At 40.9% G+C, this 19,834-nt stretch overlaps 1 protein-coding gene across 1 annotated transcript; it reads left to right on the plus strand.

Moving 5' to 3' along the window:
• Nucleotides 1–10,133: 10,133 nt before the first annotated feature.
• LOC133422264 (beta-fibrinogenase-like) lies at nt 10,134–11,851 on the plus strand. The gene is made up of 5 exons (XM_061712213.1): nt 10,134–10,187; nt 10,326–10,509; nt 10,750–11,000; nt 11,394–11,503; nt 11,607–11,851. Exons 1-5 carry the CDS (start codon nt 10,148–10,150, stop codon nt 11,766–11,768), a joined length of 747 nt encoding a protein of 248 aa, XP_061568197.1. The 5' UTR covers nt 10,134–10,147; the 3' UTR covers nt 11,769–11,851.
• Nucleotides 11,852–19,834: the final 7,983 nt, after the last annotated feature.

Below are 19,834 nucleotides of genomic sequence, written 5' to 3' on the forward strand. Positions count from 1 at the left end.
CTGTCTTTCACTCATTTTATTCCTCTTTATATACGTCTGAATCTCCATCTGGCTCCACTGAATTGAATTCATTCTTAGATAGCCTCAACTTTCCTGTTATAGGCTCCGATGCTGCTAAAAATCTTGACTCGCCATTAACGGTAGAAGAAATTAATCTCGCTGTGAGAAGTATGCAAAATAACAAAGCTCCTGGCCCTGATGGATTTCCAGTGGAATTTTTAAAGAAATTTCAGGATAAATTGTCCCCTTTATTGCATGCTGTTTATAAGGAATCACTGGAACATGGCACTCTCCCTCCCACTTTAAGGCAAGCCTCCATAAGTCTCCTCTTAAAAAAAGATAAGGATCCAACTCTCTGCGGCTCATACAGACCTCTTTCGTTAATAAATGTAGATGCTAAGATCCTTGCTAAAGCCTTGGCTTATCGCTTGGAGAACATTGTGCCAACTATTGTCTCAAATGAACAGACAGGATTTGTTAAGGGGCGACAGTTATTCTTTAATGTGCGGACACTTTTAAATATTATTCACTCTAAAACTGTCACCACAACACCTGAAGTCGTAATCTCGGTCGATGCTGAAAAGGCATTTGATAGGATTGAATGGGACTATTTATTTACTGTACTGAAGAAGTTTGGGCTGGGGAATGGGTTCATTTCTTTGATTCGTCTCCTTTACACGTCTCCACAAGCAAGCGTTTCCACTAATGGCATTCAGTCCAATTTTTTTACTCTAGCCCGTGGCACCAGACAGGGGTGTCCCCTCTCTCCCCTATTATTCGCACTAGCTATAGAGCCCCTGTCAATCTTTCTGAGGTCCTCCCCCACTTTTACTGGGATTGCCCGATTGGGAACAGAATATAAGCTGATGACTTACTGTTATATGTCTCGGATCCTGTCCTCTCCATTCCTTCAATTTTATCTGCTTTCCAGAGATTCGGGTCTTTCTCAGGCTATAAAGTGAACGTATCTAAAAGTGAATGCTATCCCATTAATGACTCAGCAACACAGCTCGTACAGTCAGATATCCCTTTTAAGATTAGTCCTTCCGGCTTTAGGTATCTTGGGATCAACGTAACCAGAACGTTAAGCTCTCTTTTTTCTGCTAATCTCTCACCTTTAATGTCTACAATTAAATCTGACCTCCATAGATGGAAAAGCTTACCTCTTTCATTAATTGGAAGAATTAACGCAGTTAAAATGAATATTTTGCCCAAATTTCTATTTCTGTTCCATTGTCTTCCACTTTTCTTACCAAAACACTTTTTTAAAATAATTGATCAAACTATTTCTGACTTCTTATGGTGTGGGAAGGCTCCTAGAATCCGCAAATCCACACTTCAGAGATGTAAATTCAATGGCGGACTGGCACTTCCCAATTTCCAACTGTATTATTGGGCAGCACATATTCAAAAAATTTCATTTTGGTTCAAATCGGTGAATATGCCATGGTGTAAATTGGAGGCACAGTCATGCATTTCATCCTCTTTACCTGCTCTACTTACCTCATCTATTCCATCCAACCTCTCTGTCTTTACAAATAATCAAGTGGTTCACTCCACACTTAAAATTTGGTATCAATTTAAGAAACACTTCAAATTTAAGTCAGCATCTACTTTAGCTCCATTACTGAACAATCATTTATTTCGACCTCCGCTTACAGATTCAACCTTTCTCATATGGCATAATAAGGGCCTGAAAAGTTTTGGAGATCTTTACAAGGATGGTATCTTTCGCAGCTTTGCAGATCTCTCAGGTGAATTTAATCTCCCGCCTTCTCATCTCTTTCGATACTTTCAGATTAGACACTGCGCTAAAGCTTTGTTTCCAGTTTTTCCATCCTCTCCGCCGACTCTACAGTGGGAGGTGCTTTTAAGCCATGATCCACTTCAAAAATCACTGATCTCTAAGGTTTACGATGACCTTCTGTCTTTCGATCTCTCTCCAGTTATTAAAGTTAGGGCTGTCTGGGAAGATGAACTGGATCTAAATTTGGAGGATGACTGGTGGGACGCTGCTCTTAAAAAAATTTACACAAGTTCATCCTGCGCTCGTCTTACACTTATACAGTTTAAAGTACTGTTTAGAGTCCACTTTTCTAAAGCTCGACTCTCACAGATCTATCCCAGTGTCACTGACGAATGCGACAAATGTCATGCCTCGTCCTGCAATTTAACCCATATGTTTTACTCTTGCCCACTACTTTCTCGCTTTTGGTCGAATTATTTTGACACCATGTCAAAAATACTCTCGGTGAATATAAAAGTCTCCCCCCATGTTGCCATATTCGGGCTCCCAGAGGACCATGGCCGGTTTACTTCAAACCAAATAGACATTTTGGCTTTTACTTCCTTACTGGCAAGACGCCACCTTCTTCTCCACTGGAAGTCGACTAAGGCTCCTTCTAGTACCCAGTGGCTCAACGACACCATGTTTTTTCTGAAGCTGGAAAAGATTAAATATTCACTGAAGGGTAGTTGCAACAAATTTTATAATAAGTGGCTTCCCTTTCTTACATTCTTCCACTCTCTCCAGTCCCTGCCTCCTGATTGACGGATCCCCCCCCTCCCTCTCTTCTCTCATTCCTCTCTTTCTTCCTCCTTTTTATTTATCTTTTTATTTACTTTTCTTTTGTTTTTGGGTTTTTTTTTTTTTTTTTTTTTTTTCCCCCTTTTTACTCATCTATTTTTTTAATTAATACTGTTTAGCTTAAATACTTAAATATTACTTATATATAAGAATATAATAATTTTCGTGTATTTGTCATTGTTTTGTGTGGATTTTTTGTTCTGTTCTTAATCCCCCAAAAAAAAAAAAGGAGGTAGACTGTATATCTTTTTTTTGTTTATTCCTGTTCAACTGTGCCTTACCCCCTAATAAAAATATCAAAACAAAAAAGGTATTGTGACATGAAAAAGAGAGCCTAGGGGCAGTTACAAGAATGGCCGAAAATCGGGATCTGTGGAATGCTACCGTCGATGTCACAGCAGCTCAACCAAGAGCCACCTGACCCAGAGAGAGAGAGAGACATGAAAAACACATTTTTCTTGATTTTTTGTGTTTTGTTGGGTGTCTTGACATCAATTACACCCAAAAAACAACGAACTTTTAACATTCAGTGTATTGTGTGCTTTCTGGGATTTTCCGCATAATTATGCAAAAACGGCGCATCTGGTTTGGTGGCGGATCGTTACGTATAGGCCCGCTAAATCACCGCCCCCTCCACCCAGCTCCCTGCCTCCTCTCCTCTCCAGCGCACCATAAAGGCTGATTTATGGTTCCGCGTTACACCGACGCAGAGCCTACGGCGTAGGGTTACGCGGCGACGCGCACCGTACGCTGAACCCTACGGCGTAGGCTCTGCGTCGATTTAACGCAGAACCATAAATCAGGCTTAACACGGAGCTGTTTAGAGCCTCTTTTGTTCTAATCACCGGAGGAAAACTGCTAGGAAGACCCGCGGCCACTGACTGGACTTAAGATAAGGGGACACTGCTGCTTGCATGCCTTTATTTTTATGATTGTTTGTGGTTTGGTGTGCGCGCGTGTGTGTGGAGACTAATAGATCCATGGTGGAGACGGCAGAAGTGTGTATCAGTTGGTTGGAGGAGGTTGGGAGGAGGAGCGGGGCAATGATTGACAGGAAAGGGGGAAAAGGAAGCGTTTTTCACGGCGCAAAAAAACACTGTCATAAAAAGCCAGGCATGGAGTACTAGAGTGAAGTTTTTCTTGTTTCACCCTTTTAGACACATTTGAGGGATGTTGGCCAAGACTTTTAATAGTGTTAAAAGCATTTTAAAAATGATGTCACAATACCTTAAGGCCGACTCAACCCCGGCCTGAAATCAGCTTTAAAATGCCTCTTAAAATGGCCGCTTTGTGAAGAACTACAAAGACCAACGTGCCTTGGGGGCCGAGCCTGAAGGGCGCGCGTCCAATCACTGGCCAGGCGCTGATGACGTCACGCAGCCCGCGGAGCGCAAAATCTCCGTTCTCCCCCAGCTCATCCTCTTTCGCCCAGCTGAGCAGGACAGACCTATCCTGCCGCAGCTGGACCGCGTCTTCCCAGTATTCCTGAGAGCTGTGGGGGGGGAAGAGCCGCTTGAACCGGATTGACCGGCCAAGCGTGAGCCCTGATCCGAGTGCGGCGCACTCTTGACTCTCTCTGCCTCTAAACCCAGCTCTTTTTCTCCGAGCACTCTCCTACACCAGGAACGTGCCGTTCCAGGGACGATCGCCAGCGTGGACCAGAATCCGCCGTAGGAGCTCCAGCTTTGGACCCGTGAAGCCCCAACGCAGCCGGACGAGCCGCGATTCCGACGGACGGTGTCGTGCCAAAAAGTGATTTCCTGCCAGAATCTGATTTCTGGCCGCGGGAGCGCGCACAGCAGCCCGTTGAACGATAGCGCTGAAACGTCAGATTTTCAGATTATGAAGCACAAGAATGAGATCAAGTCATATTTAGGCAGAAACAACTTTTCATTAACTGTATTTGGCCTTCAATCAATTTTTGGCAGGTGAAAATGCCTATTTTGTGTTGTAATGGTCCTTTAAAAGAGTTAAAAGCAATCCTGTGAGCTCTAGTGTTTATATTATGAAGCTCAAATGAGATCAAATCATATTTAGGCAGAAACAACTTTTCATTAACTGTATTTCACTGCCTTCAATCAATTTTTGGCAGGTAAAAAGACCCATTTTCAGGGGAGAAATCAGATTCTGGCAGGAAATCTCTTTTTGGCAGACACCGGCGTGAGGCGCAGCAGCAGCTGAATGTAAAAAAACATATCTGAAATCAAGATTACACACACTGATACACACAGACATTTGTCCTGAATTGTTTATTTAACTGGATCCCCATTACTGCCACCAGAGAGGCAGCTACTCTTCCTGGGGTCCACACACAACAAAACATCACATAAGACAATAAATCAACAAAACATAAACACAATGAGACATCAACAAAACATCACATGAGACACAATAAATATCATGTCTGACAAAACATAAAAACAAGTAAAGCAAACATACAAAAACAATGCAAGACATAAAAACAAAACATAAAAACAAACGGTATAGGCTTCAAATTAAAACAAACTAAAGTGCACTAAAACTAACCATCACAATAAATTAAATATATCCCATCTAATTCCCTAAGATTTAGATAACATTTGGATATAAATTAATGTGTTTTTTAAAAAGTTTTTTAAAACTTGTCTTAGTCGGTGCTTCAATAATTGAAATTGGCAACTTGTTCCAAACGGAAAGAGCCCGATATATGATAGACCTCCGGACTGCATCTGTTCTGGGTTTGGGTTTCACTAGAGAACCTCTAGTAGCCTGCCTGGTATTATAACTGTGCTGATCAAGGGCGAAAATCCCGGGGGGGACAGGGGGGACAAGTCCCCCCCATTAGTAAAGCTGTCCCCCCCTAGAATCATTTGAGACAGAATTAATAATTTTGGAACAATGCAGTAGTATTTAGTAGTGATGCACCAAAATGAAAATTTGTGGCCGAAATCGAAAATAATAATAAACGGTAAAATCTCATTACACTTAAAACAAGAGTCATCACCAGAAAAATAACTTGTTATTTGACAATTTTCACCTGTTTCAAGTAAATTTTCACTTGAAATAAGTAGAAAAATCTGCCAGTGGGACAAGATTTATCTAATAAGCAAAACAATCTTGTCCCACTGGCAGATTTTTCTACTTATTTCAAGTGAAAATTTACTTGAAACAGGTGAAAACTGTTGTTTTTTCCAGTGATGAGTCTTGTTTTAAGTGTAATGAGATTTTTTTTAACTAAAAATGAGACATTTTAACTAGAAATAAGACAGATATTCTTGTTAAGATTGTGGGTTTTTGCAGTGTATTATGTCAGATGTGCTGTATTATTGCCACCTTCCACCTAATACCATTGTTTTGTATTACTCTAAGAAAGCTCTTCTGCCTGTTTGCGAGATAGAGATGAATATGTCAAAATGCTGTATTAAAGGAAGGCTAAAACTTTTATTCCTGTCCCCCCCCTGGATTTATTCTCTAAAATTTTACTGTTTATTGTCCCCCCCAACTATGAAACGGGATTTTCGCCCCTGGTGCTGATCTCTTACATAATGTAATCGTGAGTACAGATGGTTTGGTTGTTTACTGTGGAAGATGTTTCTGAAATAAACCATTAAGTTACAAGCCAACCCCTCCTGGACTGTGAGCCAAGAGAGACTGGAATGCAAACTTTCAGTACTCTGTCTCACACCTGATGGACAGCAAAATGCGAGCCTCGCAGCTTTTATTCTGAGCAATTTGAAGCTTAGAGAGGTCTTTTTTGGCTGCACCCGACCAAATTGGTGAGCAGTAATCAAGGTGAGATAACACCAGTGCTTGGATCACCAGGAGTAAGAAAACCAGAACATCTTCTGATACATGCTACACCTTTACCCATTTTCTTGACCACATTCTCAATATGTTTTTCCCAAGACAGCCGCTCATCAAGTGTGACACCGAGCAATTTAGCCTCTTGAACCTGTTCAATACCTGAACCTTTGAATGATAAGACCAACTGGTTGTTATTATTAGTAGCATGTTTGGCCCCAAACATGATGCTTTTAGTCTTTGCCACATTCAAAACCAATGTATTCTCGCATATCCATTGAAGTATTAGTTGTAGTTCTGATTGAAGTGTGTTCCTTAACTCTGTCATATTATTTGATGCATAATATATAGTTGTATCATCTGCAAAAAGTGTAGCACTGCACTTGTCCAAAGCATAGGGCATGTCATTAGTGAAAGTTGCGAAGAGTAACGGCCCAAGGCAACTCCCCTGGGGCACGCCGCGCTGCACATACTTTGGGGAGGAAAAACTTCCATTGAAAAATACAGACTGCATCCTATTGGACAAGTAGATATTCATCCATTTGATTGCTGTTGGACAAAACCCATATGCAGCTAGTTTTGCTAATAATATCTCATGGTCAACAATATCAAATGCTGCGCTAAAGTCAATCAAAACAGCTCCAACCATCATTCTCCTGTCAATATACGCTGAAAAATGATCAATCATTTCTGTTAGAATGATGTCATCGTTGCTAAACGTTCCCTTCTTGATCTCTTACAAATGACAAAGAAACAAACACATGGAAGGTTCATTTATGACACATTTCATACACCAACATGCTTCAGTGTCGTTTATAAAAATGCGTGTTTAAACGAAGATTAAATGAATCCAAGAACCAAATAAAATACATTTAGATTTAAATAGATTTTTGTTAAAATATCCAGAGAAGCGCTGGGTGTGAAGAATGAAAATTCCTACAGATCTGCAGCAGAGAAGGCTTGACGAATATTTGCATTTACTGTGTGTGTGTGTGTGTGTGTGTGTGTGTGTGTGTGTGTGTGTGTGTGTGTGTGTGTGTGTGTGTGTGTGTGTGTGTGTCAGAGAGAGAGATACTGATAAGGATACTTTGCCTATCAAAACATTTGCATCAACTTTGGTTGTACAACACCTCACACCTGAGACTCAACTGGACTCTTTACATCAGCAAAGCAATGGAAATAATTGGAATGCTGTCTAATAATATTACCCCATAGGCGCGTTTCCACCAGTGGGGGTTCCAGGTAGATTTGACAAGGAAAGGCCCTGTTAAACCAGTGGTGTAGCCAGAAATGAGACATAGAGTGTGCACCAGCAAAGACTGGGTGTGCCAAATCTATTTTCAACAAAACTGGACGTTACACCTCCGCAAACATTCAAAAGCATGTTTATCCAACATTATTAACAGTACAAAACATATCCACAGGTTGTGTGTGCTGTCACCAGTAATAAAAACATATCCATGTTTGAGAGTACATATGACGTGCTCTCAAATAAAATCAATAATATATAATAAGTATAATAATATACAGTATAATAAAATAATAAGTAATAAAATAACCACACTTTTCCTAAAAAAAACACACACACACACATATTTTGTGCCCAATGAAGCAAACATGGTGAAATATAACACTCATGCACTCAGAGCCAAAGCTACATTATACATGATCAACAAAGCTATTTAACCATAGGCTGAACTCGACTATTTGGGTTAACATTCATCACATATGATTATGTAACTGATGGTTTAATATTGTAAAACAAAGCAGCAGAGTAAAAGACAACCATATTGCTGCTCACCTGTGCCACTGCACAGCTTTCAATTTAAACGGCAAGACGGCCTTGAATGCATTTATTATTTCTATATTATATTTATTATTATTATTATTATTATTATTATTATTATTATTATTTCATCAGAGTCCAGTTTCTCTGCAAACTCTTTTTCAAACATGAGCAACGAGAGGCTCCTCGGTCTCTCTGTGAGCATCGTCGCTCTGCTGATGGCTTTTGAGACACTTTTGAAGCTGTTGAAAGCACCAGATTCCGCCGGTGGGAGTGGCAGTGACTTACACATGCACTGCATGAGGAAACGTTTTTTTGAGCTGCACCTTCACCCCGGCTTTCTCACTGCTGACCCGTCAAAACTGTTCAGGATCCAGCTGCAGTGGTTCTAATACTTCCAAAATCTTTTTAGTGATGCCAGAGGATGTCATGTCATCTGTCACTTCAAATCTGACAGCTCTCTCTCTCAGGTTACTGTTATACACAAACCTTAAGCAACGAGCTCTTTCTTTGAGAGGTTCTTATATTCATCAGCTAAAATGGCATAGTACGTGTCAGTCTGTGCATGCAGCGCCGCTTTGAGTTTTCGTCGGAGTAGTATCTCTGCAGTTTCAAGGAGGTCGTTCTGAATGTCACGCCTCATCATTTTTGCGTTATTTGGAAGCTCATCAAAGCATTTTTTTATATCAGGGTCATAGTCACAAATCAATTTGAACAACCCTAGAAAATGTCCTCTGTTCAGGCTTTCTGCGTCCTCCTTGTGACCTCGCAGTGCAATGTCTTGTTTTGCACAAAACAGCAAAATATCAATGACAACTTTTCAATAGCGTCAATGAAACGCTCATGTTTGTCTTTCGTAACATGATGTATGATGTCACAGTTTCCAACTCGTTTTATCTCAATGTAACCTTTGTGTCGGGCCACAGCAGAAGCACGAGCATTACTTGCTTCATGCTTTGCACAAAAGTGACCTAGATGCCCCCAGTCTCTCATTCCTGTTTTTTAGGAATCTGTCCTCCTTGACGTCTGTGCCAAAGTAGCGACGGGACTGGCAAAAAAACCGCATCCAGTTTAATGCTGTACTCTAACCAACTGTATCGGGCATACCATTTAGCAGAAAAAGTCCTCCTCTTTCCACTGAGAAATTGCATGGCTGGGAAAGCTTGCAGTTTGGGCTGCATGCAGGCTCGTCCACTGTGGAAAGGTCTGTGATCCCCGGCCTCACTAGCCTGTGTCGGGGGAGTCGTGTTCCTGCTTGTTGATGGAGAGGGAGAAACATCTTCCTCGCTTTTGGGACTTGTGTTCTGCTGGAAATCAAGTCCAGGTTTTTTGAAACCCGGGAACTCTGTTTTTTCTGGTAGCGTTAGCGTTAGCTACACACACGTGCACGTGTGTGTAGCCTCACTAGCCTGTGCTGGAGGAGTCGTGTTCCTGCATGTTGATGGATCATGGCTGTTATTCAGCAGCAGAACTGGTGCTCGCTGGGAGGGGTCACGGTCAGGTCAGCAGGTTGCAGGTCCCGCGACACATCGCCTGACGGACGTTTTTACATGCGAAAATAAGATCTTTTATTTTGAATTACTTTGAACATCATGATTACTTACTAATAGCCTAGATTTAGAATACAACATGTTAGTAACAAAACAAACAAAAAAAAAAGCATGACATTTTTGGGTGTGCCAGCTGTCTCTGTGGCTGGCACCGGCACACCTGTGGCTACGCCATAGCGTTAACGTTAGTTTTATGCAAACTGTTGCTATCAGAGATTGTTCTTCTGTCTGCATTTGGTTATTTATCTGAACTCCATCCAACGGTGGATTCCAGCAGCATCCATGGTGTCATCAGGGAGGGATGTGGAGGCGTTGACCGTATGGAGCCCTGAGACGAGTGTGTCAGCAGATGATTGGCCGATCACAGAGATATGAAGACTTTAAAACAGCCCTCTGTTCTGACCAGAGCATCTTCTCCTGGAGGAAAACCGTCTCAGCAGCGTGATGAAGACTTGTGTGGTCCTCGCTCTCTTCCTGATGGCAGGTGAGTTCATGGCTCCTCATCAGCTGCTGCAGTTCTTTGAGACGTTCCCAGCTGGAAACACCAATGTTCCTGACCTGTGTGTGTGTGTGTGTGTGTGTGTGTGTGTGTGTGTGTGTGTGTGTGTGTGTTAATCCACAGGTGTGTCTCTTGGAGACATCCAGAAGAGAGTCAAAGATGGAAGGCCATGCACCGCTGATGAGACCAAACATTTTGTTTTCCTGGGGATCAAAAACCAAGTCATTGGCTCCAGTTTCATCTGTTCTGGTACCGTCATTGACGGGAACTGGGTTATCACTGCAAAACACTGCAAGAATGATGGATGGTAAGTTTCCCAAACTGTAGTTTGAAATGAACATTGTTGGACACTCATGAACACTCATGAACTTTCCTCCACCGTGAGCTTTTCTCACTCCAGTGCAGCAGCAGCAGGTGAGGGTGTGTGTGTCCTCTGTGGGTGAACCTGGTTGGTGTTTAGATCATGATCAGTCTGGTAAACTGAAGGTAAACTTTCATTCTGGTTCAGATTTAACTCATGTTGAGTGTGTTCTTGGTCACCTGTCAGGCTCGGCTGGATATTCAGTTACTTCAGATACTTCCAGAGTAAGGACGTCGCATCAACTGTAGATATCACCTCGACGGAAACTTATCAACACGATACTGCTGACATCATGCTGATCAAAGTGAACACCGGCATGCCTGCTATGCCCTTGGTGTCTGAAGCTGACTGCAATAAAGTCCTGAAACAAATAAGCCCCACAAAACCTGTAAAGATGGTCGTTCCTGCTCGGCACACGAAGGAGGAGGACACTACTGGTGAGACATTACAGACTTGATTTACACTAAATGAACAAAGCTCATTATCCAACTCTAACTGCATGAAGCACCAACATTTACTGCCTTTAAACTTCTTTTAACTGGAAAAAGGAGACACTTAAGTCTAGAAATGACAACCTTTTTATATTATATGATTTTTTAAATGTGTGATCATTTTACTTTATATAAACTTGTGTCTTAAACGAGTTATTGTGTTTCTAATGACTAAAAAGAAACAAGGAACCACTGAAATGAAAGATTCTGTCATCGTCACACAACCATAGAGTCTTTATTACATGATGGTTGTTTCTACTGCGTTAAAACAGACACATAAAAAAACTGGGTGACAAAAATTTGAATTGTCAAACGAATCCTTGTTTTTTATTCATTCAGGGAAAGATGTTTCCATGTGTGCCGACATCAACGTGAATGGACGGGCCACTATGAAAGATACCAATGAAGAGATCGTGTACTGGAGTCCTGTTGGCTGCGACACCTGTGGTGTAAGTACCAGACTGTCTTTGAATCCATCAGATGTTGATCAGTGGTTTGTAATGACTGTTGCTGACCTGACACGCTGTTTTCTCTCTCTGTCTCTCGTTCTAGGGGGATTCTGGTGCTGGATATATTTACAAAAACGCTCTGTTTGCTGTTCATACTGGAACTATGAAACTGGATGGACAAGACAAAGAAGAGAATTATGGACACATTGTCTGTAATGGAGACATACGTAAATGGATTGTTAAGATTATGAAAGATAATCCTTAAAAGTGTTGTTGTGTGATCCTTGTTTGTGAGCAACAATAAAGAGACGTCAGGTCTCCTTAAGAGCATAAAAGTGTCTCTGTGATGTTTGTAACAAACAAACTAGTGTGGATCATTAAACACTGGTGACGCAGACGTGGACCTGGTAGTAAGAAAGTAACATTTATTTATATTTAAACAGGGATATCACTGACCAAAGTGCTATACATATTAATAATAATTAAAAAAGAACATTCATTGACAAAAAATAAATCAATACATTTATTTTATAAATTTAAATAAATTGCATCTGCTGCAGACCGATGCCAGGAAGTCGCCGTGCAGGTTTGGAGGCGGATCTAGTGACACGTCACAATTATGCACACACCAAACCTTAACACACACGTCTCCACCCACTGATAATACAGGAGGATCTTCTTCTGCTACTCGCAATAAAAACCTGCTGCAAAGCTCCCTGGTGACTCTCCAGGATGAACAAATGTACTAAAGTCTGAGTGCAACATATTCACAATTATCAGATTCTGCTCATCATAAACCCCCACAAATAACGCTGGTATTTAATGGTTTTCCATTTTTAGTAGATTGCGGGGCGACAAACTCCGTGTTGAAGGGAGACGATTGTCCTGTGCAGCCGAAGCTCAGTGGACGGTTTGTTCATTCAGTTCCTGCAACTGGTCACGTGATGTGTGAAAACTTCTCAACTCCACTAGATTGAGTTTTAAACACTTTCTCTGACGGGACGAGATTTAATCTGTGCTTTGGGTTTGTCACTCATTTCGACACCTGAAGGTCTTAAAGTAACAAAATTGAATGCAAATGATGAACATTGTTTGGTGCATCTGTCCATAAACCCTCTGTTAGAGCCCATTTATATTGTGATGTGCTTCCCATTAATCACAGGGTTATGTGTATTGTAGAGCCATTTCTTGCACTGTAGGTGGTGTATGGATTCAGGGAATAGGTTTTATAAAGGTGAGGCTGATCACGGGCAGGTGTGCTGGTTGCTGGTGAGCACACGGTTTTTTGAACGTTTCACTTTGGCTTCCTATGATTGCATTTTTTGTCGGTCTTGTTTTACTGATCTCGCGCAAGTTATACAATATAAGTGCATGTAATTCATTGGTGACAAAGGAACAACAAGTGCAAGTCACAGTCAGAATCCCGGCTCAGCAGAGTTAGAGGTAACAGCTTTGCTACAACGGTTACACATGTCGACTCTGACCAAGACTCAACAAATTGTTGTTCTGTGTCAAAGGGGCATGAGCCCATGGAGATCACATCTAATCACCCATGTGTGCTGCTCTCAGAGTCACTCTTTGGAAGTGTGCCTACAGCTGAAGGCTAAGAAGCATAAAGATAAAACCCTCTTTCTAAAAGAGAAAGGGATCTGTTTTGGATGTCTGAGTGTGGGCCACACGAGCAAAGATTGCGACAGGGGTTTAAATTGCGAAGTTTATGGCCAAAATCGTCCAAGTGTGCTTCATATTGCTAGGTCAAGAACTAGCACATACAATGATCAGTCCAAGAAAAAAGTTTCACACCAGTTTCATCTGAAACTTGTGGTCATATAGGGGCCGGAGAAAGGGATTGCATCCTGTCTATTTCACCTGTTCAGGTTAAGTCTGCAAAGGGAGATACTGCAGATTTACGCCTTTCTTGACGCCGGCAGTTCAGCCTTTTGCTCTGACCAGCTTACGCAAAAGTTGAACGTGATTGGTAGGAAAACCAACTTTCTTTTACGTACAATGGGACAGGGAAAAGGTGGTTCCAACTAACTCTCTCTGAAAGGTTTGGAGGTGGCTGGTCTCAATAGTAACTCCTTTTACACCCTCCCAGAGGTTCTCACCCAAAGAAAAATGCCTGTGACCATCAACATTGTCACACAGGAAGAGCTGGCTAAGTGGTCATACCTCGCTGATGTTTGTATTCCCAGCATAAAGGCAGGCGTTGACTTAATGACTACGTTTACATGCAGTCAAAATTGGGGTTATTGCTAATATTCCGGTTACTGAAACATTGGGAATATTCCGTTTACATGGTGATTAAACATTTGGGATATCTGGATCAAACCAGCGACGCACGGAGAACATCATGATGCAATTACCGTAATTTCCGCTTCTTCTTCCTGTATCCAAATTCAAAACAAATGCTGCTTCGCACAACTTTTCTCTCACCTTCTTGTAAATCTCACTATCCCGGTACTTTCTACCGTCTACAAATGCAGAAATGTTCATGGCTACGTTGGTCCAAAGTGCAAAAACGTAGAGGGGTTACAATATTAGCCCTTGAAATGTATAACTGTTACATTTTTCTGCCTATTCGTTTTGCGTCCAAGTCACGTGACTTTTAAGATTCTGGCCGTGATACCAACAAACACGGTGGACATTTTTCATTTTTGAGTGAAAAAAATCTATATTTTGAGTTAACAAACACGGTGGACATTTTTCATTTTTGAGTGAAAAAAATCTATATTTTGAGTTAGTTTCTGCATAGAAATGCGTTTTGATTACATTTCTAGCAATATATAAATGTAGATAATCTCTTGCTTGCTCGTGGTTGCAACGTTTTTTTCAGATCTCGTCAGAATAATGTAAAACTGGAACGTTTTAATAATGTGAAATGGTTCCATTTTTGATTGCTGGACACGCTGGGAAACAAATCAATATTTTGAGTTAGTTTCTGCATAGAAATGCGTTTTGATTACATTTCTAGCAATACATATTTCACTTTCATAATATTCACTCAGTAAATGTATATAGCCTAATCTCTTGCTTGCTCGTGGTTGCAAGTTTTTTTCAGATCTCGTCGGAATAATGTAAAACTGGAACGTTTTAATAACGTGAAAAGGTTACATTTTTGGTTGCTGGACACGCTGTGGAAAAAATCAATATTTTGAGTTAGTTTCTGCATAGAAATGCGTTTTGATTATATTTCTAGCAATACATCAACCAATCAATCAATCAATCAACTTTATTGTCACATCATATTACTGGTAGTAACATGGGTAAAAAACTTGTTTGTGCAGGCTCATCATCATTCATTTGCAGTTAAAAGATAGACATACAAACAAAGTGCATAGTGCATGAATAAAAGCATAAAAACAGTATGTGAAATAAGAGGATAGAAAAACAGATAAATAGTCTTGGGCTTCTATATGTGATATAAAAAAAAATCTTCAGTTCAGTCTTTCACAAGAACTAAGTCTTGTTCAGTAATCTGTTTGCTGACAGATAAAAACTGTTCAGAAATCTGGTGGTGCTGCTTTTTATGCACCGGTACCGTTTGCCCGGCCGTGGGTGCGGCAGTGGCTGGAACAGGCTGTGGCTGGGGTGATGGATGTCCCGGATAATGTTGTGGGCCTTAGCCACACAACGTCTCTCATGTAGTTCTTGGAGAGGTGGAAGCTTCCCTCCCACGATGCTGTGCTGTTCGCACCACCCTCTGCAGTGCTTTCTTTTCTGCAGCGGTGCAGTTTCCAAACCAGGCCGTGGTGCCGCTCATCAGGATGCTCTCGATGGTGCTTGTATAGAAAGCCCTGAGGATGCGGGGGCTCACTTTAAAATTCCTCAGACGCCTCAGGCAGTAGAGCCGTTGTTGGGCCTTTTTCACCACTTTTGTGGTGTGTAGCCCACTTCAGGTCCCTCGATATATAGATTCCGAGGAACTTGAAGTCTTTGACCTGCTCCACAGCAGCCCCATTTATGATGACAGGTGCGTACTCTGTCTCTGATCTCCTGAAGTCCACGATCAGCTCCTTGGTCTTGCTGACGTTTAAAGCCAGGCTGTTGTCTCGACACCACTGTGTCAGTGACCCGACCTCTGCCCTGTAGGCCGACTCGTCATCGTCATCAATCAAGCCTATGACTGTCGTGTCATCCGCATATTTAATTAGGACGTTGGAGCTGTGTGTGGCTGTACAGTCATATGTGTACAGTGAGTAGAGGAGAGGGCTCAGGACGCAGCCCTGGGGGGCTCGTGTGTTGAGGGTCAGTGGGTCCGATGTTATGTTGCCCATCCTCACCACCTGACGGCGGTCAGACAGGAAGTTGAGTGTCCAACTGCACATGGTCGGGTGCAGGCCGAGGTCCCTCAGCTTTTTTATATTTATATATTTCACTTTCATAATATTCACTCAATAAATGTACATAATCTCTTGCTTGCTGTGGTTGCAAGGTTTTTTCAGATCTCGTCAGAATAATGTAAAACTGGAACTTTTTAATAACGTGAAATCGTTACATTTTTGGTTGCTGGACAGTGCTGTGAAAAAAATCAATATCTTGAGTTAGTTTCTGCATAGAAATGCGTTTTGATTACATTTATAGCAATACATATTTCAATTTCATAATATTCACTCAATAAATGTACATAATCTCTTGCTTGCTCTGGTTGCAAGGTTTTTTCAGATTTCGTCAGAATACCCTGGCTACGGTGGTCCAAAGTGCAAAAACGTAGAGGGGTTACAATATTCAACCCAGTCTCACAGGAAAACGTGGTACAGGCTACGTTGGTCCACATTGCAAAACGTGGCCAATGTTACGATTTGCCCTCCTAAAACGTGAGATGTGAACGCGTTCCGTGGCTCATTCATTTTAATAGCTTTCGTTAGGTTTCGTTTCTGTCACGTGACTTTCAAGTTTTCGGCTGTGGAGAAAAAATAAAATTGCTGCCATTTCTTTGATTCTCGGTCTAAATTGCAATATTTTAAGATAGTTTCGCCATGAAAAGCAGATTTTATCATATTCATAGCAAGAAATATATTTTGGTTATTTTACCCTCATTTAATGGATCTTATTGACGGAAATGTATGAACCATGTGCTTGTTTTACTTCCTTTGAGTAATAAAACCACCAATTCTCTTGCATGGCCCCGTTGCCAGGCCCAGTGCTTAATTTGTAAAGTGGGAGGTCCCGGAGTGCAAACGATGAGTGGCTCCGGTGCGAGAGAAAAAAAACACACACACACACACACACTGTTGAACTGGCCGTTTTGACGTTAACGGCGATTTTCACAATGATATCTGCAACATTTCTTAAGGCAGAAACACCACTGTATTACACAACATTAGTGGGTTAATTTCCTGCACATCAATTTTCATGTTTTTCCCTTCGATTGTGAGAAAAAGAAGAGTTGTTTCATGCTGAGAGCATCATGCCAGCCAATCAGAATCCTGGAAAAAACATCAACAAATGACACGTGTAACTTCTAGGCTGATTTATGGTTCCGCGTTACACCAACGCAGAGCCTACGGCGTAGGGTACGCGGCGACGCACACCGTAAAGGCGCGCACCGCCGCGTACCCTACGCCGTAGGCTCTGCGTCGATTTAACGCGGGACCATAATTCAGGCTTTACTTCCAAAACGGGACGAGAGTTTTTCATTTGGAGTGACAGGGAAGTGGAGTTACTTTTAAGTGTGACTTTAGAATATTAAACAGGTAAAATACAAGAAAATATTGACGGTGGCCAAACTAATTGTAAACACAGGTCGCACACATGACGCTGGTGACGTTTCTGTTGCATAATGTGACGTTCTGAAGCCTAAAGAGCATCATGCCAGCCAATCAGAATCCTGGAAAAAACATCAACAAATGACACGTGTAACTTCCAGGCTGATTTATGGTTCCGCGTTACACCAACGCAGAGCCTACGGCGGAAGTGATACTAGTAGCTGATTGGCCGATATGTGATCATCATCATCATCATCATCACCATCATCACCATCTTTATCATCATCATCATCATCATCATCATCATCACCACCACCACCATCATCATCATCACCTTGATCACCTTCATCACCATCATCATCATCATCACCACCACCACCATCATCATCATCACCTTGATCACCTTCATCACCTTCATCATCATCATCATCATCTTCATCATCATCTTCATCATCACCTTCATCATCATCCTCATCATCATCATCATCCCCATCATCATCATCATCATCATCATCGCCACCACCATCATCATCATCATCATCACCATCATCATCACCATCATCATCATCCAAGTCAAATTGCACGCGCGAGGTCCCGTTCATCGCTGCTTGCAGCTTTAATTTATATTTATATTTATATATAAGTATTTTAACATTTCTAAACACAAAAACACGAAAGTGTCCTTGATAATTCAATAATACAATAGGTTCATGTTAAGGACATCCGTTTTAATTACTTCTCCTTCGATTATGAGATGTTATTAATGCTCAGTAGGCACAGGAGGTTTGTTATGTATTGTTATGAGGCCTATTTCGTGTCTATTTTTGAACAGTTCACTTTGAGCTAGGAAGCTGAAATTTTAGACTCTGTATCAGGAGGTGACTTTCATCCACTGTGCGGATTTTCAGATCTGTGTGACCTTCGGAAGTGTCAAAGGTCACCGCGTCTGTTGCTTTTCGGCCTGCTAAGACAATTTCGTGTCTTTTTTTGCATAGTTCACTAACGCTTTGAGCTAAGAGGCTGAAATTCTAGACTTTGTATCAGGAGGTGACTGTCATCCCCTGTGCCGAGGTCCAGACCCATGCGACCTTCGGAAGTGCCAAAGGTCACCGTGTGTGGTGCCTTTTTCAGGCCTTTTTTGTGTGTTTTTTGAATAATTCACTAACGCTTTGAGCTGGGAGACTGATTTTTGACTATGTTGCAATGCAGAAGGCCCTTTGCTAGGATCTTTTGGTCCCGTGGCTGTACGACTTCCACAGAGCTAGTTGGCATTGCAGAGGGTTCACAGAGTTGAGACTTGGCAAGCCCAATCTAAGCCCCATATGGAGGCCACAGGTCGAGTTTTACTTGGTTTGGTCAAATATTGTGGCAACGGTGTCCGTTCGAATGTTGGAAAAGGTGACGTTTCAAAGCCCCGCCCAACGAAAAGTACAGGTCTGATCTGCACCAAACTAACGTCTGTCTGATCAGGGGATGCCCCCAAACAACATATAAAAAATTCAGACTCCTAGCTAAAGGCATTAGTGAACTATGCAAAAAAAGACACAAAATAGGCCCTGTTCCATTAGTCAGGAGGCTCTCAGAGCTAGAGGTTTCTACACCCTCCTAACCAGCCAGAACGTTTTAGAGGAAACACTGTTGTAGAAGTCATAGAAATCTGAATTTTTTTTATATATATATATATATATATATATATATATATATATATATATATATATATATATATATATATATATATATATATATATATATATATATATATATATATATATATATATATATATATATATATATATATATACACATGCATATACATGCATATATATAACATGTTTATTTCCATAATATTAATCTATATATCTACACATATTTAATAAATCTATATATATCTACATTTTTATTCACCACTGTATTTTCAGAAAAAAGTTTCTTTATATCTTTTTTTAAATTGTGATATGTTTTGACTTTGTTTTAGATCTATGCTCAGGCTGTTCCAAAGTTTTACACCATAGGTAGACATACAGAAGTTCTTCAGTGTTGTGCGTCTATTGATAACTTTAAAATGAAGTTGGCCCCTGAGGTTATAACCTCCCTCCCTTTCAAAGAATATCCCCTGTATATGTCCTGGTAATGAATTATTCTTGGCTTGACATTAGTTGTGCTGTAATGTAATTGACTAGATCTAGAAATGTTAGTAATTTAGATTGTAAAAATAATGTATTTGTGTGGTCCCGGTAACCTGCATTGTATATTATTCTCACAGCTCTTTTCTGTAATATGCACAAGGAGTGAAGTGAGCTTCTGTAAGTGTTCCCCCAGACCCCTGAACAGTAATTTAAATAGGGTAGGATCAATGAGTTATAGAGGATGAGTAGTGATTTATAGTTCAAGAATGGTTTTGCCTTTGCTAATAATGAAATACTTTTTGACAGTTTGTTTTGAACATGTTTGATGTGAGGCTTCCAGCTCATTTTTTCTTCTATGATCACACCCAGGAATTGTATCTTTTTAACTCTTTTGTATTTGTATTCCATCTATGTGAATTTGAATTTGGCTATTTGATTTGTAATTTCCAAAGACCATGAATTTGGTCTTAATTATGTTTAATGATAATTTATTTTGG

Source organism: Cololabis saira, chromosome 21 (assembly GCF_033807715.1).
Source record: "Cololabis saira isolate AMF1-May2022 chromosome 21, fColSai1.1, whole genome shotgun sequence".
Classification (NCBI taxonomy): Eukaryota; Metazoa; Chordata; class Actinopteri; order Beloniformes; family Belonidae; genus Cololabis; species Cololabis saira.

Excerpts from the sequence above, each read along its gene's own strand:
- LOC133422264 (XM_061712213.1), top strand. The coding sequence starts at position 10,148 with ATGAAGACTTGTGTGGTCCTCGCTCTCTTCCTGATGGCAG. Across the intron at positions 10,510-10,749 it reads CACTGCAAGAATGATGGATG|GCTCGGCTGGATATTCAGTT; the intron begins GTAAGTTTCCCA and ends GTCACCTGTCAG. Across the intron at positions 11,001-11,393 it reads GAAGGAGGAGGACACTACTG|GGAAAGATGTTTCCATGTGT; the intron begins GTGAGACATTAC and ends TTATTCATTCAG.